At 40.3% G+C, this 27,168-nt stretch overlaps 1 protein-coding gene and 1 long non-coding RNA gene across 2 annotated transcripts; both read left to right on the top strand.

Annotated features, from left to right (window-relative positions):
- The first annotated feature begins 1,822 nt into the window (after nucleotides 1-1,822).
- LOC144340646 (uncharacterized) lies at nucleotides 1,823-5,063 on the top strand. The gene is made up of 3 exons (XR_013416890.1): nucleotides 1,823-1,949; nucleotides 3,034-3,216; nucleotides 4,531-5,063. It is a non-coding gene; the product is annotated as an uncharacterized LOC144340646 (long non-coding RNA).
- Nucleotides 5,064-7,346: 2,283 nt separating this feature from the next.
- Nucleotides 7,347-22,288, top strand: VNN2 (vanin 2). The gene is made up of 7 exons (XM_015137426.3): nucleotides 7,347-7,590; nucleotides 7,715-7,845; nucleotides 9,545-9,737; nucleotides 13,470-13,758; nucleotides 14,701-15,074; nucleotides 16,293-16,463; nucleotides 21,666-22,288. Exons 1-7 carry the CDS (start codon nucleotides 7,378-7,380, stop codon nucleotides 21,855-21,857), a joined length of 1,563 nt encoding a protein of 520 aa, XP_014992912.3. The 5' UTR covers nucleotides 7,347-7,377; the 3' UTR covers nucleotides 21,858-22,288.
- Nucleotides 22,289-27,168: the final 4,880 nt, after the last annotated feature.

Here is a 27,168-nt window from a genome sequence, read left to right as displayed (position 1 = left end):
CATATTTATTGGTTGGCTTTTGTCTCTTTATTTTACTTATCTGATAAAAATGTGAATGGCTTGGTTGTTCGTGTCTTGGTTGTTAGTGAGGTAGGTCCAGCCTGTAGTTCTGGAACATGGTTTAGTGAGGGAGACAGGGATGTGAATTAGGAAGTAGGCAATCATATGCAGTAAGAGAACTACGGCATTGAATTGTATGCTTGCTACTGCATCTTCTGAAAAAACAGTATTATTGTAGTAAAGCAACACTATTAATTGGAAAGAACTGCATGGGAAAGAAGGATCTGCCCACAGCTTCTTCATTCACATAACTGTGAGAATTAAGAATTTATCTTGATAACAAATTTATTAAATTTATCTTTAATATCTTAAATTATCTTAAGATCTGCCCACAGCTTCTTCATTCATATAGCTGTAGGAATTTCTTATAACACAGCACTGAAAACTTTGGTGAGATGATTCAGAAGAGTGAGAATTTCCAATTTGATATTGTTCATGAATTGATCTTTCCATATAAACAAACTCCATTCAGTAGAACTATGGCATAAGACTCACATTTTGGGGTGTTTAAAAAATGCAGACAAATGCCAGACTTCCATTATTCTGTTTTTGCAGGTAGTCACTATGGTTAATGGTTTAGCTTATAAGAAACTGAAGAAATAACTCGTAAAGAATTTCATCCCCAGAAGAAGGATAAGGAGGGTAAAGGAGGTGCTATGATCTTGCCCTGCCTCCCTGCCTGGCTGCCACCCAGCGCGGGAAAGGAGTGGAGCCATGATTCACTTTTCAGGGAGCTGCTAAGCTGTTTTCTAGAGTGGCTGTACCACCCTACATTCCCAACAGCAACGTGTGAGTAATCCAGTTACATAGCAAGTTGTTGAGCGTGTTTTTTAAAAAATAGAATGGTGCATGAAATAGGTGGAGTGAAAGCTTTTGATCAGAAAGAGAATCTACGGTACGATTGGAGGGAATGCCATCAAGATTAGCAAGTAGAAACAGAATTTAAGTTCATAATTTTAGGAAAAATCATTCAGATCAGGTTGATCTGGAAGAGAAGAAACTTGAAAGACTTTGTGGAGACAGACAGAACAATGCAAAAATAAAGTAGTAGATGCATTGACATTCTTTTAACAAGACAGTAACCAAGGGCAGGCAGGTATGTCAGCCACATCTGGGTCAAAGCTGCCTTGGGCATGGCCCTTGTAATTGGGCCTCCATCTTCTAGGAATGAAGCAATAGTAATAACAGCAAAAATTATTCAGCACATATCACCATTTTGCAGACAGGGGAAACTGAGGCACAGAGAGGGCACAAAACTTGCTCATACTCACATAGTTAGGTAGTGGCTCAATCCCAGCCATTCTGGCCCCAGAGTCCATGTCCATGTTAATTATTATCAGATGCCACCATGACCCTTATAACTTACAGTGAGAAAAAAACTCACCATAACTAGATGCAGGATAATACACAATTTAGTTCTCTCTAATTTGAAGGACAGTCTAGAGTGGGATCTGCGTTACAGTACAAGAATAATGTGCTAAAGAGAAAGACTATGCCATGAATATAAGAGTCAACTTAGGCTTTATAGGCTAGAGAATCTCCTGATTCTATAGCTGTGGTTCTTCTGCTGAGCTTCGTTCAGTAGAAATTGTGTCATTGCTCTTGGCCTGTGTCATCTGGCCCATATAGCTCCTTGAAAGAAAAGCTCAGGAATCAGAATTGCCAGGCTAGAATAAAATAGACACTCCTTCTCCTGGCGTCTGACTGAAGATGCAGCATCCTTGAACCAGCAACTGCTGGGACTCCTCTCTGTCATCTCAGAGGGTATAGCCCACCCAGAAAGTGAAATCAAAACAGGAAGTCACTAGGGGTGACTGGAGGCGCAGGGGCCTTGGAAAGGAAAGCAGCCGAGGTCCACAGGAGTGGAAGGCTCTCCCTTGACTAAAGCTGTAAGTAGTTATCTTGGGTTGCAAACATTATTTTTCTTTGCTTCCTTGTTCACTTGAAAATAAACAAGGGGCATTATTGGTGAATTGCTGTGACATTCTCATATTGCTCAATAAAATATAAACTTTTCTATTTTTAATCTATCTTTTTTTTTTCATGTCTGAGATTTCCATGTTATTTTCGTACCATACCCTTTCAAACGCATGTCTCTCCAACTGCCTACATAAATCAACAAGTGACTTGGATCCAGTTCCTGTGGATGTATCTCCGTGGTGACAGTCATCCCGACTTTACCAAAAGCTTTTAATTCAATCAAGAGAATTTTTGATTTTTTTAAAAGGACCTGCTGGTGAATGCAAGAAACTTTTGGCAGAGTTAATAGACTGGCATAGTGGGTAGAACTATGATATTAATATTGTTAATATTTTATTTTAAGGAAGCAGGAGCTGTCGGAAGGTAGGGGAGGATGTTACTAACTCAAAGGGACTTCTGCAACTTCAGCCCTAAGTTTCTGAGAGAGGAAAACAGACATGTTGGTTGAACCATGTGCAATTACTTTTGCTAGGTCGAAAGCAGTGATGATTGGCAATTTCATGTGGCACAAGCATTTCCATCTAGTAGTGCTTTCAGAGAATCCAAGGCTGTGATATATCATTACCCTCTCAGATTTTCTCTTGATTTCAGCAGTGTTCGTTAGCTATCTGAAGCACTGAACACCCACCCAACTCTAAAGTTGGAGGATTACCTCATCTGAATGAGACCTGGCCCCCAAAGATGGCTAAAATGCAAGCTAGTTCTCTTCAAGCCAACCTTTCCTTTTACAGGGGCTGACTCAGTCTCGCTAAAGCCATATGCAATACTCTAATGGTGTAGGGACGGAAACTTTTTTCTTTGCCATTAAGTACTTTTTTTGGATACAGTATTGTACTTTTTTGGTATACGATATTAAGAGAAACAGTTTTAACATTGGAGCCTGGCTTTTCTGTCTCTTATTGCTTCTTATTCTTATTTTGACACATCACCCTTGCTGCCTATGAGAATGTCATTGATAATGATACATGCTATTTCCCACTCTTTGTTTCTCAGTTCACTCGTCATTTTGCATCCAGGAGAAGGGATAGAACAGGAAGTCCAGCAGCCAGTGTCAGAGCCTGGAGCAGCTCCTCTCCTTCCTGGGGTTGAGTTCCTTGGTTTTCTTGTTTCGCCTGTGCTACCCCACTGCGGTTCTTCTACCACACTGGGTTTAGCATGAATCAGGAGTTGATGCAGGTACCCTGTCAACCCCATTTCATTCCAGCAGTTCTTCAGCAGGGTCATCCAAATAGACTAGAATTTTAATTGAACAACAGTAGTTCTGTGGGTCTAACAATGAAATAATATTAAGCAGTCAGGATATTATATTACTAAATAGTCACTCACTTTTGTTAATTATTGTGATCTGCATCATAGTCTTACAGAGGACTTTCATGCATCTTTAGGAGATAGAGCAGGTATGATTACCTAAATGTTTAGATGAGAAATAGAGGTCCAAAGAAGTGGTGCAAAGCGGAAACTACACCTCTATACTTACTCTTGAGAAAGTGGGGAAAAAATGAGGTTTTTAAAATTACAGACTTAAAACCTAGCCCAATTGAATATTATTCTAACAGATGATCAGATTCACAATTAGAAACAAATATTTGAGCTATTACTGTTTTTCATTTGTTTGTTTGTTCTTTATTTTTGAGACAGTCTCACTCTGTCACCCAGGCTGGAGTGCAATGGTGTGATCTCAGCTCACTGCCACCTCCGCCTCCTGGGTTCAAGCAATTCTCCCGCCTCAGCCTCCCGAGTAGCTGGGATCACAGGTATCTGCCACCATGCCCAGCTAGTTTTTATATTTTTAGTAGAGACTGGGTTTCACCATGTCAGACAGGCTGGACTCAAAACTCCTGACCTCAAATGATTCACCCGCCTCGGCCTCCCAAAGTGCTGGGATTACAGCCATGAGCCACTGCGCCCACCCAGTTACTGTTTTTTATAGTGACTCATTGACCAAATAATTTTTAATTGATTTTAACTTTTTACCCTTTTAGCTAAGTTCGTTAATCACAAAATGACAAATTATGAAGCAGGCTCTTTTAGCAGTAAATTACAATTAATCAATGTTCCCTGTGGCAAAAATAACCTTACTTTAATTTATAACTCAGTTAAACTAAAAATGTTAAGCCTTATCTGATCAATCATCTTTATGAAAAGTCAACTCTTGAAATTGTATGTCCTGAATTTGGTTTTTTACTTCTGAAGATTTAAAACAACATCAATGACCTCTATGGCAAATGTTTTCTTTACATTTCAGGGATTTTCCTATATTTAAATTGCTCCTTAATTTACTAACTTCTGATTCTTTTTTGCAATTACCTTTGTTACTCAGATTCTCAGTTTCTATGAGACAATTTTTAGATGCTGCAAATAAAAAAACAAAGGAGGAAATTTGGTCATCTTGATTTTATATCAGAAGTGATTTTCCCTTTCCCTGTTAGCCAAACAAACAAATAAACAAAAAAACAAAACTCTAATCAACATCATTTCTATCTTTTACAGCCAAGGACAGAGAAAAACATCCAGATTTGGGAACACAATAACAGATATGATTGTCCCCACTTCTACTGCCAAAATTTTAAAACTGTTAACTCCTCCTCATCAGCTTACCTGACTACTTCCAAGCAAAAGAGATAAGGAACTATTACTAATTGGTGATACTAGATCAATGAAGGTAGGTCATGGCCAAAATTGTACTTATGGAGATGGAAGAGCTTTGTTGTTTTTATTAGGCATCCACTGCATCAGAAATTTCTTTAGCACTTAGCACATTTGCCTATCGTCTTCCTAAGGTGATCATTTTGAATTGGGTTCTTTAAAAGACATGAGTGGCTGGCTTCGGTGGCTCACACCTATAATCTCACCACTTTCGGAAGCCACGGAAGCCAAAGTGGGTGGATTGCTTGAGCCCAGGAGTTTGAAACAAGCCTGGGCAACATGGTAAAACTCCCTCTCTACAAAAAATAACAAAAATTAACCTGACATGTCGGTGCATACCTGGCGTTCCAGCTGCTAAGAAGGCTGAGGTGGACTCACTTGAGTCCAGGAGGTGGAGGCTGAAGTGAATCATGATCATACCACTGCACTCCAGCCTGAGCAACAGAGCAAGACTCTGTCTCAAAACAAACAAACAAAAAAAAAACGCCAAAAAATAACCCCAAAGACACGAGTGTTCAGACACTCAGTTGCAGACATTAAAACAGAGCATAGACACGTGTGCTGTTTTGGGTATAAAGGAAAGACTCTGGAATCAGGAATGAGAAGCGGCACATCCTGCTCTGTCACTCTAGCTCTCTATGCCTCAGATTGCTATCCTGTAATAAGTGGGCATTTGGGTTACATGATTTCTAAACTCTAATGGCACTCATAATCTATTATATACCAATCACCTATGCTAATTTACTAATTATATATACACTATGTAGTATGGTTGTATACTAAGTCTGTTATACAATCTGCTAAAAATTCATAAAAATATCTATCCCTTTGCATTTTCCACAAAAGGGCTTGACCATTTTTCCTAAAATTATTTTTAGTTTTCTGCTCTATAGAGATAAGAAAAGTTATTCCTTTAATAGAAACTTCTATTCAAAGCAGAAAATATGAGCAGATCTTATTTATAGCCCCTAGGCCCCATTCTTAACAAAGAATTTACCTCAGTATGAAGTAAAGCACAGAATAAACTTTATTTGTACCGACTCTTCTATGCTGTCTAAAAGCATTTCTGTAACTTTTACCAAAGGACTGGATAAACACAAAACAAACCCTTTATCTGGTAGGATTGGGCCTGGGGAAGGGAGAATACTGATGTCCTAAGAAGGCATCCAAGATCACATCCTGTATTTGTTGTTAAGGTTTTTTTCTGGAGTGCAATGGTGTGATCTCAGCTCACTGCAACTTCTGCCTCCCGGGTTCCAGCAATTCTCCTGCCTCAGCCTCCCAAGTAGCTGGGATTACAGGCACCCACCACCACGTCCAGCTACTTTCTGTGTTTTCAGTAGAGACAGGGTTTCACTATGTTGGCCAGGCTGGTCTTGAACTCCTGACCTCAGGTGATCTGCCTGCCTCGGCCTCCCAAAGTGCTGGGATTACAGGCGTGAGCCACCGCATCTGACCTGTTAGCATTGTTTTTAAACTCATTGTTATTATTTGCTGCTAACAAAAATGAAAGTTACATCTTCTCTTTATTACAACTCAGATGATCTTTATCATCAGTCCTGGACACTTCCCCTTCCGTTGTATCTTCCTTCAAAGCAGTGGGTGGGGAGGGAGGAAGAAGAAGGAGGAAGAGGAGGAGGAGGAGTAGGGGGAGGAGGGGGAGGGAAGGGTGAAAGAGAGAAAGAAGGAAAGAAGCAGAGTCTCCTGAGGTCTGGGGCCCCTGAGCAGAGAGTCCTCCTCTGGCCTAGGTGCCTGGGGGTATTGGTGCTATAGGCACTAACTATACAGCAATGAACAAACCAGACACAAAATCCTGCTTTTCTGGAGCGCATGTTTTCAGTCCTTAACAGCAATAAGTAAGTCAGAGTATAGATTTGGGTAAATTTTGTTCTCAATATTGTTCTGTGATACATTTTCTTAGTAGTAAGTATTTAATTTTTTCCCCCTCATCTAAAAATAAACACGATGTTAGTGACTCAACAGAACCAAAAAAATTGTTGTCAATTTTTAAATTTAATAAACGAGATATTTGTTGTGATGTGATTTTTTTACATGAGAGTTAATTTAGTTATGAGTTTCTACTAATAAAAGCTGGAATTGTTCTATATTTGAATTCGGGAGTCTTTTGGAAATTCAATATTAAATCTTAATAGTACGTGCTGTTCAATCCCTGTAATACTTTCTGATTGTCTTAAATGAACTGCAATTTTTCTTCTTTAAAAGTGGTCAGACATATTGTGTTCTTTAAGATTATAAATTAGGCCAGGTGCGGTGGCTCACGCCTATAATCCCAGCACTTTGGGAGGCCGAGATGGATGGACCACGAGGTCAGGAGTTCGAGACCAACCTGGCCAAAATGGTGAAGCCCCGTCTCTACTAAAAATACAAAAATTAGCTGGGTGTGGTGGTGTGTGCCTACAGTCCTAGCTGCTTGGGAGACTGAGGAAGGACAATCACTTGAACCTGGGAGGCGGAGGTTACAGTGAGCTGAGATTGCTCCACTACACTCCAGCCTAGGCGACAGAGCAAACTCTGCCTCAAAAAAAAAAAAAAAAAAAAAAAAAAAAAAAAAAAAAAAGATGATAGAGTAAAAGGCCAGTAACTGGCAGCCACATGTTATGCAAACATTCTTCCCTCTATAAATACTATGTGAATGTTATTTTTACTTTCAGAAATCACTAAACCTTAGCCATGGTCACTTCCTCTTTTCCAACCTTTGTGGCAGTTTTTGCCCTAATAACCCTGCAGGTTGGTACTGAGGACAGTTTTATAGCTGCAGTGTATGAACATGCTGTCATTTTGCCAAATAGAACAAAAACACCTGTTTCTCAGGAGGATGCCTTGAATCTCATGAACAAGAATATAGACATTCTTGAGAGAGCGATCAAGCAGGCAGCCGAGCAGGTATTCTCTTATTTCTGCTAATCATAATGTATGCGAGGGGCACGGGAACTGGTGGAAGATGAGAGGGTTGAATTGTCCGTGTTGTACATGGAAAAATCATTTTTATTTCACTTGTTGTGAACAGGGTGCTCGAATCATTGTGACTCCAGAAGATGCACTTTATGGATGGGAATTTACCAGGGAAACTATTTTCCCTTATCTGGAGGATATCCCAGACCCTCAGGTGAACTGGATTCCTTGTCAAGACTCCCACAGGTATTTTAACTATCTTAGTCTTTTGTGCAAAAGTAACTCTCTAAAACGTGGATGTTCACAAAGCAAAATGATTGCTCTTGAATTATCCTATATGTGTGGTATATGTTATGGTTATATTTATCTCAATATTTGTCAGATTTTAAAAACTTAGATACTATTTAATAATCGTTTGTGATTAAAAATCTTTATTAAATTTTGAGAAAATATGTAAATAGGGTATTACTGCAAGAAAAACTAAGGGAAGAGGATCTCATAGATACAAGTAGCAACTTAATTTCTGAAGTAGACAGTGGATTGTGTTAGGAATACATTCCAAGGCCTCTGCTGAGGGGACACCCTTTCAGTGTCATAGAGTCTCTCCATCCCAGAGTTGCTTCCTAGGCAGAAAGATTTCACCATGTATTTTCAAGTGAATCATAAGATCTTATGCTTTGAAACTGTGTTTTCCTAGGCTCACAAAGCTAATTTTCCTGGGAAACGGTTATCTAGAAACCTTCTAATATATATTAAAAATCTAAGTCCTACTGTCATCCTGGAGACGTCAACCTGGCAGTTGCACAGACAAGTCTGGCATGAAAAGACAAAATTATATCTGGAGATAGAAGATCAGACGTCAGCATATAGATGGTTTCAAACACCGTGATGAGTTCCCCTGTGGAAGTGAGTTAGCGAAGAGTATAGGTATGAGGATTGAGCCTTAGGAAATTCCAGTGTTTAGATTCAGGAGAAAAGGAGGAACCAGCAGAAGAGTCGAAGAAGGGCAACCAATAAATAGGAAAATGAGAGGGTGGGTCCAATAAAGTGAGGTGTTTCCGCGAGGAGGTGTAATTAACTGTGCCAACTGCTGTTGAAAAGTCAAGATGAGATCAGGTAAATTGTGGGGGTCACTGCTGGCATTAGTAACAGTTTGGGTGATAGAGATAAAAGTTGGAGTGCTCTAAAAGAGAATGGGAGAGGAGGAACTGGCAATGGCAAGAGGGACTGATCTTTTGAGGAGTTTTGCTTTAAGGGAGAGCTGAGGATTAAAGCAATATTTGGAAGGGCATGTTTGGAATGGTCAAAAGAGGTTTTAATTTTATTTTTTAAAGATGGGAGGTACTAGAGGATATTTCATGCTGATGGGATGTTTCAGTAGCGAGGAGACCCTTGATGAGGCAGGAGACTGAGTAATGAATTTCTGGAGCGACAGATATGGTGTGGGAAGTATTCATCAAGTGTAAGTCATCATCTGTGGCTTTTAAAGTAGGATTTTTTTTTTTTTTTTTTTTTTTTGAGACGGAGTCTCGCGCTGTCACCCAGGCTGGAGTGCAGTGGCCGGATCTCAGCTCACTGCAAGCTCCGCCTCCCGGGTTCACGACATTCTCCTGCCTCAGCCTCCCGAGTAGCTGGGACTACAGGCGTCCGCCACCTCGCCCGGCTAGTTTTTTGTATTTTTTTTTTTTTTAGTAGAGACGGGGTTTCACCATGTTAACCAGGATGGTCTCGATCTCCTGACCTCGTGATCCGCCCGTCTCGGCCTCCCAAAGTGCTGGGATTACAGGCTTGAGCCACCGCGCCCGGCCTAAAGTAGGATATTTTTATGCGTAGTTTTTGTATTGACTTAAGTTCCACTTAAGTGGTTACAGTTGCTATTGTCTCTGTATGAAGTGACTAAAATATTTTTTAAAAATTGAAATGTCTTAATTATAATTTGATTTAGATTTGGTCACACACCAGTGCAAGCAAGACTCAGCTGCTTGGCCAAGAACAACTCTATCTATGTCTTGGCAAATTTGGGGGACAAAAAGCCATGTAATTCCTGTCACTCCACATGTCCTCCCACTGGCTACTTTCAATACAATACCAATGTGGTGTATAATCCAGAAGGAAAACTCGTGGCACGTTACCATAAGGTAAGAGAGAGGGGCGGATGTGTGAAACGGAGCGTGTCATGAATGGTCAATGCTGGGTTTAGGAGTTTGACTTTCATTCCCTGTATGATACAATATTACTAAAGGGTTTTTGTTTTGTTTGTTTTGTTTTAGAAAGTGGGCAATAAAGAAAATTACACTTTGGGCCAGGCGTGGTGGCTTATGCCTGTAAGCCCAGCACTTTGGGAGGCTTGAGGTAGATGGATCTCTTGAGGCCAGGAATTTGAGACCAGCCTGGTCAACATAGTGAAACCCCGTTTCTACTAAAAAATACAAAAATTAGCTGGGCATGATGGCACATGCCTATAGTCCCAGTTATGTGGGAAGCTAAAGTAGGAAACTTGCTTGAACCCAGGAGGCAGAGGCTGCAGTGAGCCGAGATTATATCACTGTACTCCAGCCTGGGTGACAGAGGGAGATTTTCAAAAAAAAGAAAAGAAAAAAGAAAATGACACTTTGGAAAAAACTACTCTGGAAAATCATGTAGACAGAGAGCTGTTAAAAAAAAAAAAAAGTGTCGGCCGGGCGCGGTGGCTCAAGCCTGTAATCCCAGCACTTTGGGAGGCCAAGATGGGTGGATCACGAGGTCACGAGATCGAGATCATGCTGGCTAACACGGTGAAACCCCGTCTCTACTAAAAAATACAAAAAATTAGCCTGGCAAGGTGGCGGGCGCCTGTAGTCCCAGCTACTTGGGAGGCTGAGGCAGGAGAATGGCGTGAACCCAGGAGGCGGAGCTTGCAGTGAGCTGAGATCTGGCCACTGCACTCCAGCCTGGGCGACAGAGCGAGACTCCGTCTCAAAAAAAAAAAAAAAAAAAAAGTGTCATAATGGTCCAGGATTGAGATAAACTTTTTGCACATATAAAACAAGTAATTTTAATATAAAACAAATACTAAGGTGACTATAATCTGGGCACTATTTCAATAATTTTATTTTTTTTTTAAGAGACAGGGTCTCACTGTTGCCCAGGCTGGAGTGCAGTGGAGCCATCACGGCTCACTGTTAACCTCAAACTCCTGGGCTCTAGTGATCCTCCTGCCTCAGTCTCCCAAGTAGCTGAGATTAAAGGCATGTGCTGAGATAAAGACATTGCCCAGGCTGTCCTTGAACTCCTCACCTCAAGCAGTCCTGCCACCTTGGCCTCCCAAAATGCTGAGATTAGAGGCATAAACCACCGAGCACAACCATAATCTAAATACTATTTAATATTGAAATGGTATAAAGATGTTTCAAAATTGTATGACTCAACTTCATATAAGTTAATTTGCTATCAAATCATAAAATACCGTATTTTCTACACCAGCTAACTTAATTACCATTTAATAGATTTAAGCTCAAACCATAAATGTTTACTTTAAACTCTGAATTGAAAAAAAGAATCAAATAACCTTTAAGTCATAATTTGATACTAAACTAGGTAGGGAGAGAAGGCTGGCCTTTTGAATGGATATGTGTGATGTACAGGCAGTGTGAATGTCCCTTCTCCACTCCCAGATGTTTTCTAAGCATCTTAAATTGTAGCCTCAGAATCTTTGGAGTGGAGAAATTATCTCCTGGCAGTCTCAGTTAAAATATAAATATTAATTAAGAGGAGCGATGTTAAACCAATGGTTTTCAAATTATTTTGATCATGGACCCCCACTGGAAAAAATTGTTAACATAAGTCCTCAATATATGTATTCTTGTGTGTGTATTTATAAAGCACAACAATTTCAAAATGCTTTCTTCATCATTTTGTGGATTTTGACAACTTCTTTTCATATATATCACTGCACTTCACTTTCTTCTTAAAATGTGTCTCATAGTAAAAATAGAAATGTCACTACTTCCATTTTCTTGCTTGGGAGATTGTTTGCATTGTTTGTATTATCTTTCTTTTTTTTTTTTTTTTATTTGAGACGGAGTCTCGCGCTGTCACCCAGGCTGGAGTGCAGTGGCCGGATCTCAGCTCACTGCAAGCTCCGCCTCCCGGGTTCACGCCATTCTCCTGCCTCAGCCTCCCGAGTAGCTGGGACTACAGGCGTCGGCCACCTCGGCCGGCTAGTTTTTTGTATTTTTTAGTAGAGACGGGGTTTCACCGTGTTAACCAGGATGGTCTCGATCTCCTGACCTCGTGATCCGCCCGTCTCAGCCTCCCAAAGTGCTGGGATTACAGGCTTGAGCCACCGCGCCCGGCCTGTATTATCTTTCAATGCAGTTTCTTTGCAGTAATCATTTGAAGCTATTCTTCCATTCTGTAACGTGCAGGATGGCACAGTGCACTGAATGTGGACAAACTAGCAAGGAACCTGCAGTCACCTGTCTAAGTTGAGAGGCTCTCACTCTTCCATGAGGATACCTCAGGGACCGTTTGTAACCTATGACCTCTGACATATGTGAATCTAATGGGAATATCTTTTTCAATGAATTCTTTTTTTTTTTTTTTTTGAGGCAGAGTCCGGCTCTGTCACTCGGGCTGGAGTGCGGGGCACAATCTCAGCTCACTGCAGCCTCTGACTCCCAGATTCAACCAATTCTCCTGCCTCAGCCTCCTGAGTAGCTGGGATTACAGGTGCACACCACCACACCTGGCTAAGTTTTGGATTTTTTAGTAGAGACGGGGTTTCACCATGTTGGCCAGGCTGATCTTGAGCTCCTGGCCTCAAGTGATCTGCCTGCCTTGGCCTCCCAAAGTGCTGGGATTACAGGCATGAGCCACCTTGCCTGGCCTGTCAATTCTTAAAATAATAGTAAAGTTCAATTTCTTTTCTATTTTTTAGATATAAAATAAATTTAGAGAGGTTTTAATAGTCTCTTTCTGAACCCTCAGCATTTCCTAGATTGCAGACCATTTTATTAACTGTTGACCCCAATTATTATATTAGACTAAATTTTTTTTTTAGTTTACCTGGAAGGAATCAGGGGAATTAAATACATTTCTTTTCTATGGTAATTTTGAAAGGTGGGTAAGAGTCACTGAGATTAGTTTGGATGGGACACTAAAGAGAGAGATGGCATCTTTAACCTGACTCATAGATATTTATTATGCATCTATTAATATTACATTTCTAGGTACCAAGGATTCAAAGAAGAATAATGCATGTTTTTTAACCTTTAAGAAGCTTATAGGGCCGGTGTGGTGGCTCATGCCTGTAATCCCAGCACTTTAGGAGGCCCAGGTGGGCAGATCATGAGGTCAGGAGATCAAGATCATCCTGGCTGACACGGTGAAACCCCGTCTCCATTAAAAATACAAAAAAATTAACTGGGCATGGTGGCATATGCCTGTAACCCCAGCTACTCGGGAGGCTGATGCAGGAGAATCGTTTGAACCCAGGAGATGGAGGTTGCAGTGAGCCGAAATCATGCCACAGTACTCCATCCTGGGTGATAGAGCGAAACTCCATCTCAGAAAAACAAAACAAAATAACATAAAACAAAAAGAAGCTTATATACTTTGGGGTTTATGGGGCGGTATTTTGCTCTTAACTGAGAGAGACGGACAGAGAGAGAAAGGAGAGAGAGGAGATGAGAGAGATGCTATAGACATATGTTACATATTCCTCCACAATTTTCCTTAGAAATTTCCTTCCAATTGCCAGATTTATCCACTTCCTAGGAGATTCCCTGCAGTTGACCATAGCCAAATTTATTACCAACTTGGAGGGTTTTTATGAGTCATCTCTTCAACAAACAAGGCTTTACTAGTTTTCTCCTATCCATTTGTTGTAGTACCACCTGTACTCTGAGCCTCAGTTTGATGTCCCTGAAAAGCCGGAGTTGGTGACTTTCAACACCACATTTGGAAGATTTGGCATTTTCACGTGCTTTGATATACTCTTCTATGATCCCGCTGTTACCCTGGTGAAAGATTTCCATGTGGACACCATACTGTTTCCCACAGCCTGGATGAATGTTTTGCCCCTTTTGACAGCTATTGAATTCCATTCAGCTTGGGCAATGGGAATGGGAGTTAATCTTCTTGCGGCCAATATACATCGTGTCAGCCTAAATATGACAGGTAATTCATGACCAGGTTAGGTTTCATCTTCTATTTTTAAGTGCAGAGAAATGAATGCCTCAGATATGACCTGTATTAATTTTTTGCTTCTTTGTCTGAACTCCTTACTGTGTTTGTCATCGTTTCACAATAGAAAAAAAAAGCTAGCAGTTGATTATAACCTACGGTTATACTAAGACCTTTATGTGTATTATTCATGTAATTATATAATAATTACATGAGATAGTTAGTGTCATCCCAATTTTGCAGATGAGAAAATTGAGATACAGAGAGTGCAAGTAATTTGCCAAACGCTACCCAGCTTCTACTTTCCTCAGTGGCCATGGAAGCCTCTGCATCTTTCCCTTTGCCTCCTCATGGGGCTGCATGGCATATCCTCATGACATGGCTGCTGTCTTCCCCTAGAGCAATTAAAGAGAGGGGACAAGAGAGAAAAGGGAGGAAGCCACATTGCTGTTTATGACTAGTTACCCACCATCACTTCTGCCATGTTCTGTTCAATGGAAGTGAGTCACTAAGTCCAGCCCACATTCAAGGGGAAAGGAATTAGATCCTCCCACCGGAAAGAAGAGTGTTAAGGAATTTTTGGATATATTTGAAAACCACCACAATGAGGAACAGGGGAGAATTTTTATTCCCTTTCCCCACCTTTCAGGAACTCCTGACTACAAAGATTTTTGTAGTTGGTTTAATTTTCCATAATGCTAATAAATAATGCGATTATATTTAAGGTTTAATTGAGATGAGACCAAGGAATGTTTGTTTTAATCTCTTCCAATAGAGAATAGAAGTAGTTAGGTGTTCAGTGTGATTAGAAGTACGCATGCTCTCTCATTGTGACTAATATGGTGGCGTGACCACATGCTCAGTTCTGATGGGGAAATTGGCAGTGTTGGTTTTTTTGTGTGTGTTGTTTTTAGAAGACCTGTCTTTCATTCACAGGAAGTGGTATTTACACACCAAACGGTTCCAAAGTGTATCATTATGACATGAAGACAGAGTCGGGAAAACTCCTCCTTTCGGAGGTGGATTCACACCCCCTATCCTCGCTTGCCCCCCCAACAGCTGTGAATTGGAGTGCCTATGCCACCACCATCAAACCATTTCCAGTACAGAAAAGCACTTTTAGGGGATTTATTTCCCGGGACGGGTTCAACTTCACAGAACTTTTTGAAAATGCAGGAAATCTTACAGTCTGTCAAAAGGAGCTTTGCTGTCATTTAAGCTACAGAATGTTACAAAAAGAAGAGAATGAAGTGTACGTTCTAGGAGCTTTCACAGGATTGCATGGCCGAAGGAGAAGAGAGTACTGGCAGGTAATCTCAGTTCAAATGAAAGGGAGTTCAAGTGAAAGGTAAATTCCAGGTCAACTTTTTATATTTGTTCCAGAAAACCAGGTGCTTTTCCTTGGCTTGACTCCATGCATTGATGACCGCCCCCCCCCCGCCCCGCCACACACACAGGTGCATTTATACACATACATACACTAGGATAAAATATTTGCAATGGGAATTAAGTATAATCTTATTGCTTGCTTTTACCATATTTAAAAAATTATTAACCAAACCTTGATGACTTTCTATTTGACAAATAAACCAGCCTATTGTGGTGAACATGAGGAAGACTTCCTTAACTGGGCTTGCCAACATATCTAAATTATGAACAGTTTTATTTTCACTTGCAAAACTAACAGTAAATAGGGATACTACTTTTATCTTAGTTTCTCTTCTAATCAGATATCCTAGTTTTTGTACAGCTTTCTTTCTTTCTTTTTTTTTTTTTTTTTGAGACAGAGTCTCACTCTGTCACCACGCTGGAGTGTAGTAGCATGATCTCGGCTTACTGCAACCTCTGCCTTCCAGGTTCAAGCGATTCTCTTGCCTCAGCCTCCTGAGTAGCTGGGACTATAGGCATATGCCACCATACCTGGATCTATTTTTAGTAGAGACGGGGTTTCGCCATGTTGGCCAGGCTGGTCTCGAACTCCTCACCTCTGGTGATCCGACTGCCTTGGCCTCCCAAAGTGCTGGGATAACATGTGTGAACCACCACATCTGGCCTTGTATTGCTTTCAAATGACAAATTTTAAAGATGAAAACGTTTTATAGAATGTTGGCTCTGAATTTGTATTTTCCTATTATACTCCGTGCCCACTGCCTTCTTCTAAAGAAAAGGATTAAAAAGAGAGGTGAGATTCAGGGGTGGAAAAAATTTAATATCCTTTCAGCTTCAGTACTATTGTTGCCCAAAGACCTCCACTTCATTGAGCTCAGTGCCATCATCTGACATACCAAATTAATAGTTTAATTCTAAACTGACTTCTTTCTCTTAATCCACTTGTTATCTAGGAAGTAGGTTGATTCTCAAATCACTTGCCATTTTTAATAAAGTAGTTAATTATAAGAAACATGATCCAAATCCCTTTTCAGAGAAAGATAATGTTTGCTTAGCGTGGTTAAAAACTAAGGTAACATTTCTGGTACAAGTAACTTCAATGTAAGGCATTGTGTTTTATCTGCGTTTGTTCCACATAGGTTTGCACAATGCTGAAGTGCAAAACTACTAATTTGACAACTTGTGGACAGCCAGTAGAAACTGCTTCTACAAGATTTGAAATGTTCTCCCTCAGTGGCACATTTGGAACAAAGTATGTTTTTCCTGAAGTGCTACTTACCGAAATTCATCTGTCACCTGGAAAATTTGAAGTAAGAGGACTTTTATAAGAGTATTTTCATTTTATATGTTCTCTGAAGTCAAGTAAAACAAGCTATAGCCACTCTGCTGGTTAACTTCCGCTGTGTAACAAATTTCCTCAAAACCATTTCTTTAGCCCTGATTCTGTGGGTTGGCAATTTGAACTTGGTGTAGCTAGGCTGTTTTTCTGGTCTGAGATAGGCTCAGTTGATGCTGGCTGGGCTCGTTATGTCTGCCATTGGCTAGTGGGCTAGTGGGTTGACTAGCACTGATCAGTTTGTGATTACCTTGTCTTGGACAGCTGGGATTATTAAGGCCATCTCTCCCTGTGGTCTCTCATCTTTCAGCAAACCTGAGCTTGTTCACATGTTAGCTTAATGAGTCCAGAAGCATCAAGAGAAAAAAACCACAATGGGCAAGTTCTTTGCAAGTCTCTGCTTGCACCGTGTTTGCAAATGTTGCATCAATGCAGGAAGTTACATGAGCAAAGTTGATTCAAGCGGTAGGGAAATAAAGGACTCAGACCTCTCAATGGGAAGAGCTATAAAATCACGTGGCGAAAGGACATGGGTCAAGGAGGGGAAAATATTGTGATCATTTTTTTCAATTTATAACAACTAATTATAAAATGATGACACTTCATTGGAAGAACATAATAAAGAACATACCTAGAACTGTGAGTTTGAGATACCATTCACTGAAGAATGTTTATTTATAGATTTTTAATTTCCTTTTGTTACATGTGAAGACAAACAGAAAATCAAATATTTATTTCACATTTTTATTTTGAAACAGGGTCTTCCTCTGTCACTCAGGTTAGACTGCAGTGGCATGATCATAGCTCACTGAAGCCTCAAACTCCTGGGCTCAAGCAGTCCTCCTGCCTCAGCCTCCTGAGTAGCTAAGACTTAAAGGCATGCACCACTGCATCCAGCATTTGTTCACAAATTATAGTGACTGTAGCTAATTAATTCACAAATTAAGCTGGCTTCAAATAAGAATTATGACTCTGCAGACTTATATCTGTTAATGTACAACACTTGCACACACTCACATACATGCATATATACATAAACTCCAGTGGTTCGAATATTAATGTTTTCTCTGAATTGTGGTAAACAGTGGCTGGGTTTCAGTAACTAGGGTGAAATCATTACATGGTCTATAAAATAGGGTCCAAGTTAATTCCATCAAGGCATCAAGTAACGAAGTCTTTAAAATTGCAGATTGCTTATGGTCATGTATCTGTATCTGCTGTGTTATCAGAGTGGAATATATCATACTTACAAAAATACTTAATTCTGTGAAACCAACAATTTAACATATGGTATAGCCTTAAGGCTGTAAAATCCAAAGACCAGGAATCCTTTGCTGCCATAGAACCTGTTTAGGTAGAATCTCATGAGGAAATTGAGGCTGGAATAAAAGCTAAAGTACCAACTACAGAAAATCATGATTAGATCTACAGCAAGGAGTCTTGGGCTAAAATCCAGTAGCTAAAAGGTGGCTGGACTGACATAAACGTCTACCTGAGGTCACTTAAAGGAAATGAGAGAGGGAAATCAGGGTCACCAAGGTAAACTTAGGAGGACATAGGGTCTAGCAATATTGATGCATTATATCCTGTAAGCCTGAACATGTAAACTGAGCACACAATCTAATTTTCTGGTACTACTTTGACACTTTTTCCATGTCTTGTACTCACAGAACTCTTTCTCTTCGAGGAATTGTCCCAAAGTAGGACTGAACATTCACCTGATGAAACTACTTCATCCATGGGAGAAGGACAAAAAATGCTAGAGTTTTCCAAACTAGGTTTTAAAGATCCAAAGCCAGAAATATGATTTCACTCTTACTCTGAACCACATAAGTGTTTGAAGGTGGATGGTGATAGTGCATGAGGAGTTGGAGAACGTAAATAATGTATTCCATAGCTACTTCCTTTCTTTTAAAAATTTCATCCCAAATGGCTTCAGGAAGTTAAGAAGAGTTAGAGAATGATACAAGAGAATACACATTTAAGTGCTTAACTCCATAGTATTTGTACATCTCAACTCTTAAAAAAATGTAATTTTATTATTTTTAATTATTATTATTATTATTTGAGATGGAGTCTCGCTGTGTCGCCCAGGCTGGAGTGCAGTGGTGCATTCTCGGCTCACTGCAGCCTCTGCCTCCCGGGTTCAAGCGATTCTCCTGCCTCAGTCTCATAAGTAGCTGGGACTACAGGTGCATGCCACCACGCCCAGCTAATTTTTGTATTTTTAGTGGAGATGGGATTTCACCACATTGGCCAGGCTGGTCTCAAACTCCTTACCTCGAGTGATCTGCCACCTCAACCTCCCAAAGTTCTGGAATTACAGGCATGCCCAGCCTTGTTTTTAGTTTTTTGGGTACACAGTAGGTGTATATATTTATGAGTTACAGGAGATATTTTGATACAGACATGCAATGTGTAATTATTACATCAGGGTAAGTGTGGTATCAGTAGGTCTCAACTTTTAATGATTCTGTGAACTTGTCATGTTGTATCCCATCTCTGGCTCTTTCTTGAATGGAAGAAAGGAGGGAAGGGGGGCATAGAACCTACCATTTAAACTGGGCACCTATGATCATCATTTGGATCTCGTCTCACCTGCTCCAGCCCATTTGCAGAAGAAAGAAATGAGATATAGATTGTATTACACCAAAAAAGAGATGAAAGAGGCATGTGACAGCTGGCAGGGAGGGTCTTTGGAATTGCAGTCCCTTGGAGGGAGCATCATGGTGAGGGTGAGGCAAGTCTTTATTTTACAAGTGTAGATTCTCTGTGGCATGACTTTCACTGAAGTTTATCAGGTTCTAAGGAACAGATACTAATCAAACTTGCAAGATAGATAAGCTAGAACACCAACTTGTTATTTAAAAAAATAGGTTCCCTTAGCTGGGAACAACGAACTGTATGTCAAGGAGACTCTTCATTGGCAAATACCCTCGAAAGTACAAATGATAGATCCGTTTGTTTTGTGAGCGCAGAATTAAAACAAAAGGAGTTGGGCATTTTTGGAAAAGATTTCCAAGAAGCCACGGAAGCCTGAGGCAATGTGTTTCTCCTCTTTAGGGATGGTGATCTAAAGACCATGTAGGATTAAGGTGCCTACTTTTCTCAAAAAGAGCCAGAAAGTCCAATAACCCATTCTTGGGTTTTTTAGTGCTTCTTTTCTCTAGAGACCTTGAAGGGCATGGCCCTTCTGTGAATATGTTGTTTCTAGAGAGAGCAGTCATAATATTGAAGATGGCAAGTGTTTTACATCAGTTATGCTCACTATGGCTTCTTGAGTAGTTTCTCAGTTCTGTTGATGGATGCACACTCTGTCCGTAAATATTTACACATTATCTTAGAGGATCACTATGGCAGAGATTTCAACACACTTATTGCATATCCTCAACCCCCACCACCACTTTAGTTTTATGTAAAAAGGGTGGTGTTACTGACCATGCCCACAAATGTGGAAACATCTTGCTTTAGCACCTTAAGCAACTCTGGTGTATTATCAGAAGCACTGGCAGAGTCTGTTCTCTGTAACTAACTAGTTAGATAACCTTGGGAAAGTCACTTAACCCCCGAATTTCCTACTCATAGAAGAGAATATTTTCCTGACTGGTTTGGTGAGGATCAAATATGATAATGCATGTGACGGCACTTTGTGAACAGTAAAGCACAATCGTTATCTTCTAGGATATTTAGTCATTTTCTTCTTCCAGTTATAAAGCATCTATTTTCCCAATTTTCAATTTCTTCTCCACTCCAACCAATTTCCCAATTTTCAATTTCTTCTCCATTCCAACTCCATTTCTGCAACTAACAGGTTCATTTTCTTTTATTCTTTTCTGTTTATTGACTGTCTATTCATGTTTCCTTCTACTCTTGTTCAATTGCTTTGTACACATTCTTCTCTTACGAAGACTCCACTGTGGCTTCAGGCTAGATCTAGTCATTCATGCCTTTCACAGTCTGATCTCCACCTTCCTCTGACCATATTCCTTCTTCTCTTCTTCACTAATCTTCAGCTCTAGCTAGTGGTGTGATGTAACTTTTAACAATTCCTTCCCTGAGGTAGAAAACAAAAAGCCCTGATTTATGGAATTTGCCAATTTTCATTGTGTCAATATTCCCACCATGATCAGCTTCAAGAATGGATCTGTTGGCAGAGCTTGATAACTCATGCCTGTAATGCCAGCACTTTGGGAGGCCGAGTTGGGAGGATCATTTGAGGCCAGGAGTTGGAGACCAACCTGGTTAACATGGTGAAGACCTGTCTCTACTAAAAATACAAAAATTAGCTGGACTTGGTGGCACACCCCTGTAATCCCAGCTACCGGGGAGGCTGAGGCAGGAGAATCACTTGAACTCAGGAGGTGGAGCTGGCAGTGAGCCAAGATCGTGCCGCTGCACTCCAGCCTGGGTGACAGAGCAAGACTCCATCTCAAAAAAGCGGGGGAGGAGGGGAAAGTAGCTGTGTTTAAAAGCCAGCTGTCAAATTTCTTGAAACTTTAACAATCTGTTCTCATGAGCCTGTGCACCACTAGCTCTAGCACACCACCGGTTCTAACCAACCTAGAATGAGAACTCACATTGCCTTGACCTGTCACACACACTTCTGTCTCAGAATGAGCCTTTGCTGATTCAATGTCCACTCCCCACAATGTCTTCACCATACAGCCCTAGAAAGAGATTCCTAACTGCTTGGGTTTCTGGTAGCTTATGTCCCACTCTGTGAAATAGACCAGTTCAGTTTTTCCTTCTCAGACCTCCTAAGCACTTACCTGTTGTCTTCTCTGATAAACTGATAAACTGATTTCTCTCTTTATGTTTAGAATCCACTCCATTTCACCATTAGCTCTTAAACTTCTTGAGGGAAGGATGTGATGTATACCTCTCTGGTTCCTGATTGTCTTGCACATAATTGAACTCAATGAATTGCTGCTGCTGATTTTGACTTTCCATTAATGGTTACATTTGATTGTTGAAACTAAAATCTTGGGCCCTCTCGAATTGCTCTAGTCTTCATTATATAGTAAGTGGCTGTCCCCTGCCTGGTTTACTTGCTGCATCCTCCTCAATCAGGAATGACTTGACTATATATTATATCTAGGATGGTTTCAAAATGATTACTTTGCTTTTAACTTGTATGTTAAGAAAGCTGACTGTACTTTTCCCACCTTTTCTTTAGGTGCTGAAAGATGGGCGTTTGGTAAACAAGAATGGATCATCTGGGCCTATACTAACAGTATCCCTCTTTGGGAGGTGGTACACAAAGGACTCATTTTACAGCTCAAGTGGGACCAGCAATTCAGCAATAACTTACCTGTTAATATTCATATTACTAATGATCATAGCTTTGCAAAATATTGTATTGGTATAGGGCATGTCTATCATTCAGTTTCCGCATCATATACTTGGCTAAATGTGCTTATCAGCTTCCCAAGTTTACTAAGAAATTTTGAAGTGCTATTTCAGTAGTATAGACCAGTGAGTTCTAAATATTTTTTCTCATCAATAATTGTTTTTTAAGTTTTATGATAATGTTGTCCATTTTTTTTGGCTACTCTGAAATGTTGCAGTGTGGAACAATGGAAAGAGCCTGGGTGTTTGGGTCAGATAAATGAAGATCAGACCGCAGTTCCAGCCTCATTTGCTTGAGACTTTGTGTGGGTTTGTATGTATGGGAGGGTGAAGAGTGAGGAGTTTCAGGGCCATGGCAAACATAGCTGTGCCTTTGAAGAGAATAGTAATGATGGGAATTTAGAGGTTTATGACTGAATTCTGTTTGACATTAAAGACAATTTGAATTCACCTAGTATTCTGTGCTAATGTTTATCAGGAGATTTACTTTCCAATCAAGAGGCAATGTTGACATTTATTTCTACAGTGAATGTAGCTTTGAGTGCTAGAAGAATTGACGGCTATTCCAAGTTCATATCAAAGGAGACCTGACCCAGGGCACTCATAGCCCCAACTGTCCTCCCTTAAGGCTATGGCATAATTTAGCAGGCAGAAATCTCATAACACAAAGACCATGACAGTTAAAAGTTACACTATTTTCAGCATTCGGTTGACTTTTTACAAAATACATATATTCCATGCTACTTGAAGTATAATAGTATATTTGTTATTGGTCATTTAATTCAGATACTCTTAAGATTAAATAAATGATTTTGAATTTTCAGATTTATTTTCTGATTTTTATGTCCCAAAGTATTTTTAAGTTCAATACTTTTACATTAAAAGATCACAATTGAAGCATTTATCTTTTGTTTTTACATATTGTCATAAACCCACATATGGATTTGATTTTAATATTCTACTAAAATACACTAGAAAATAAGATTCCTTTTATAATCTAGTGGTTACTATTAAGAGAAGGGATATGGAAGTTAAGCCACATTTTGTATTTAATTTTGAGAAGAGCATACATATTCCCTATGTTCAGCACTGGGACATCAAAGATGGTAGTTTTAAAGCTGTAATGAATGTGCATTTGTGTATATAGCCCAAATCATATAATCATAAAAGTTTTATGTTCTTTTTTCTTTTCTTTTTTTTCTTTTCCTTTTTTTTGAGACAGAATCTCACTCTGTCACCCAGGCTGGAGTGCAATGGCGGGGGTTCAGCTCACTGCAACCTCCGCCTCCTGGGTTCAGGTGATTCTCCTGCCTCAGCCTCCCAAGTAGCTGGAATTACAGGCACCCATCACCATGCCTAGCTAATTTTTGTATTTTTAGTAGAGATGGGGTTTTGTCATGTTGGCTAGGCTGGTCTCGATCTTCTGACCTCAGGTGATCCACCCACCTTGGCCTCCCGATGTGCTGGGATGACAGGCATGAGCCACCACTCCTGGCTTTTTTTTCTTTTCATGAAGTATGGGACATTTAAGATTTGCCAAGTTTTGCTTGAGGAAGATAGATGTTGTGCAGTGGTTTTGCAGCATGTATTTTGGCTCTTGGGCAATGATGTTTCACTTGTAGAAGTTTAGATGTTGATTGAAAATCAACAGTTGACCTTAAACCAACTGGTTTGAGTAAGATACAAGCAAGGAGCTCCTTTCACAGAAAGGGGCAGTTCTGATCCAAGCTTGGAGCTGTCAGCTGTACCTCAGTTTGTTAAAAACAAAAACAAAAACAAAAAACAAAAGCACCAAGTGCCAAGGAAATTAAAGAGCACTTAATGCTCTACTGCAAAATTGCACATTTTAGCCCATCTCCGCAGTGGTTTCTCACATACATTTTATTTTATCAGACAACCCAAGCATAGTTTCATTTAGCCTTAATACTTCTTTGATAACTATCTTTCATCCCATTTTAAAATTTCATGTTAGTTCTTGAGTCCCTTGTGGTTCTGCAAATAATAAACAAAGCTCTTATTTTCTGCTATTTTCTTTCATTAGATTTTTTTCCTGAAATGTTCTCTTACAACTTCCTGGTTACAGCCTCCTGTATTACAAAGTCACAGGCTCAGCAGCCGCCTTCTCTCAGGGCTCACTACTTAGCCTTCTTTCATTCATTCAGGAAGCATTGATCACCTACTACATCCCAAGCACTAAGTACTGAGACAGTGGTCAATGCATTCTCTTTGTTCCCTTTGCCACTCTGTGACATTGCTCCCTTTGATATGATCTATTTCCATAATTTTTGTGATATGCTCACAACCTGCTTTGCAATTGCACTGCTCCTACTTCCTACTTTCTTTGCATTTTGACCTATCTTCATAGTGTCAGCTCATTGCTCTGTACAGGTGATTTCTGGCAGCATTCTTTCTGTTTTAGCCTCTTTCCCAAATTCTTTTTACATTTATAACTCCATTCTGACCATCATTCCAAGAGAGTCCATAGGTGATAATGTTCTAAAAGACATCTGAGACTGGATGCCTGCTTAGGTCAATAAGGCTATTACACCCACACCCACACTCACACACTTACACTGGGCCATACACAGTTACTTCCAATGAAGGCATTCCTGAGAAGACATTTGGATAAAGAAACAGGGACAACTGTGAAGAGGATTTCTTGAGTATGCAAATAAAGTACTTGGAATGGGAAAGAAAGCATGCCTGTAATCCTGATACTTTGGGAAACTGAGGCAGGAGGATTGCTTGAGCTCAGGAGTTCAAGACCAGCCTGAGCAACATGGTAAAACCCTGTCTGTACCAAAAATACAAAAAGCCAGCCAGGTGTGGTGGTGTGTGGCTGTGTTCTCAGCTACTTGGGAGGCTGAGGTGGGAGGATCACTTGAGCCTCTGAGGTCAAAACTGCAGTGAGCTGTGATCGTACCACTGCACTCCAGCCTGGACAAAAAAGCAAGATCTTGCGTCAAAAAAAAAAAAACACAAAACAAAAAAACAATTTCTTTGAGAATTTCTAGACCACGTGAAGCTAAGTCAAAGGAGAAAAATGATGAGAGTGAACTGACTAATTTCAATTTCCCTGTCTTCAAGAATTCTGTGACATCTTATTTTGTTTCAATATGGATTGAACAACCCTGCTAAAAGCTTTGATCAGTTATGTTATAAACCTTTGCTTCCTTGTTACTTTGCATTTTGCATTTCAGAAGTGAATTAAAAAAATACTGCACATCTACAACCATCTGATCTTTGACAAACTGGACAAAAAGAAGCAATGGGGAAAGGATTCCCTATTTAATAAATGGTTCTGGGAAAACTGGCTAGCCACATGCAGACAATGGAAACTGGACCCTTTCCTTATACCTTATACAAAAATTAACTGAAGATGGATTGACAACTTAGATGTAAAACCCAAAACTATAAAAACCCTAGAAGAAAATCTAGACGATACCATTCAGAACATACGCATGAACAAAGATTTCACGACAAAAACACCAAAAGCAATTGCAACAAAAGCAAAAATTGGCAAATGGAATCTAATTAAACTGAAGAGCTTCTTCACAGCAAAGAAGCTGTCATCAGAGTGAACAGACAAACCGTGGAATGGAAGAAAATTTTTGCAATCTAGCCTTCTGACAAAGGTTCAATATCCAGAATCTACAAGGAACTTAAACAAAAATTTTGCAATCAGACTGGGCGCAGTGGCTCATGCCTGTAATCCCAGCACTTGGGGAGGCCGAGGCAGGTGAATCACGAGGTCAGGAGATCGAGACCATCCTGAGTAACATAGTGAAACCCTGTTTCTACAAAAAAAAAAAAAATTATCTGGGTGTGGTGGCGCACGCCTGTAATCCCAGTTACTCGAGAGGCTGAAGCAGGAGAATAGCTTGAACCCAGCAGGCGGAGGTGGCAGTGAGCTGAGATTGTGTCACTGTACTCCAGCCTGGCAACAAAGCTAGACTCCATCTCAAAAAAAAAAAAAATTGTTTTTCAATCTATCCGTCTGACAAATGTCCAATATCTGGAATCTACAAGGAACATTTTATTCCACAAGAAAAAAAAAATGAACAAACCCATTAAAAAGTGGGCAAAGGGCATGAACAGACACTTCTTGAAAGAAGATATTTATGCAACTAACAATCATATAAAATAAAACTCAGCCGGGCGTGGTGGCTCACACCTGTAATCCCAGCACTTTGGGAGGCTGAGGTGGGTGGATTACTTGAGGTCAGGAGTTCAAGACCAGCCTGGCCAACATGGTGAAACCCTATCTCTATTAAAAGTACAAAAATGAGCTGGGTGTGGTGGTGGGAACCTGTAGTCCCAACTGCTTGGGAGGCTGAGGTGGGTGGATCTCTTGAACCCGGGAGGCAGAGGTTGCAATGAGCTTAGATCCTGCCACTACACTCCAGGTTGGGCAACAGAGTGACACTCTTTCTCAAAAAAAGAAAAAATGCATATTCCAAGTTATTTAAACATTTTATTTATGCAGATGTTTCTGACACACAGATCGTTTTGCATAGCAATCACCCACGGACCCACAGCCCAGCTTATGCAATAAGACAATATGGATAGAGCAGAAGCCTCTGTGTCCCAGCCCCAGCATGTCTCTTCTTGTTCCCATCCCCTTACCCCTGAGGAACTCCCTCTCCTAAGATAGTGACAGATTATTCCCATGATTTCTATATACATACACAATCCTACTTAGTACAATTCTGCATCTTTTTCAAATGTGTATTCTATATATGGTAAATTATTCACATTTTGCATGTTTCTTATTTTTATACTCAACATCCTGAGCTTAGTCCATGTAAAAGAGCATTGCTCTATTTCATCCACTTTCACTGCTTTATGGTGCACTGTTTTCACTGCTTCATGGTGCACAGTTATACGGATATACAGATTACTAAGTTATTATCTCTCAGCTCCAAACCCACCCTCCCATATTCTTTTTTTTTTGTGATTCTGTGACTAAGCAAATACTTCTCTTTCGTTGGCTGCTCCCTGCTAAGTTTTGCTAGTAGGAGACACCAGAGGGACACTTACATTGGAAGAGGAAAGGGACTTGTCCTGTTAGCTGCCCTATCGGTGTCTTCCCAACCATGGTATTGTACCTGGCAGCAGCAGTTTGTTCTAGCAGCTGTTGTTTCTAGGTTTTTTTCCCCACACTCTCAGAACCAGCATTATTGCCATTCTTCAAAAATACCAGCACCAGCCAGTACTGAGGTCCAGCTCCATGGGGGCCCTCTAAGGATCTGATTCATCAGCACCAGCTGGAGAGCAACCTCTTCTCCCACTCCTGAGCCTCAGCTCCACAGGCTCCTCCAGCCACCTTC

This window comes from Macaca mulatta, chromosome 4, assembly GCF_049350105.2.
Source record: "Macaca mulatta isolate MMU2019108-1 chromosome 4, T2T-MMU8v2.0, whole genome shotgun sequence".
NCBI classification, from domain to species: domain Eukaryota; kingdom Metazoa; phylum Chordata; class Mammalia; order Primates; family Cercopithecidae; genus Macaca; species Macaca mulatta.
The sequence above is the reverse complement of the archived record's forward strand: the minus strand, read 5'-3'. Positions and strand labels throughout refer to the sequence as shown.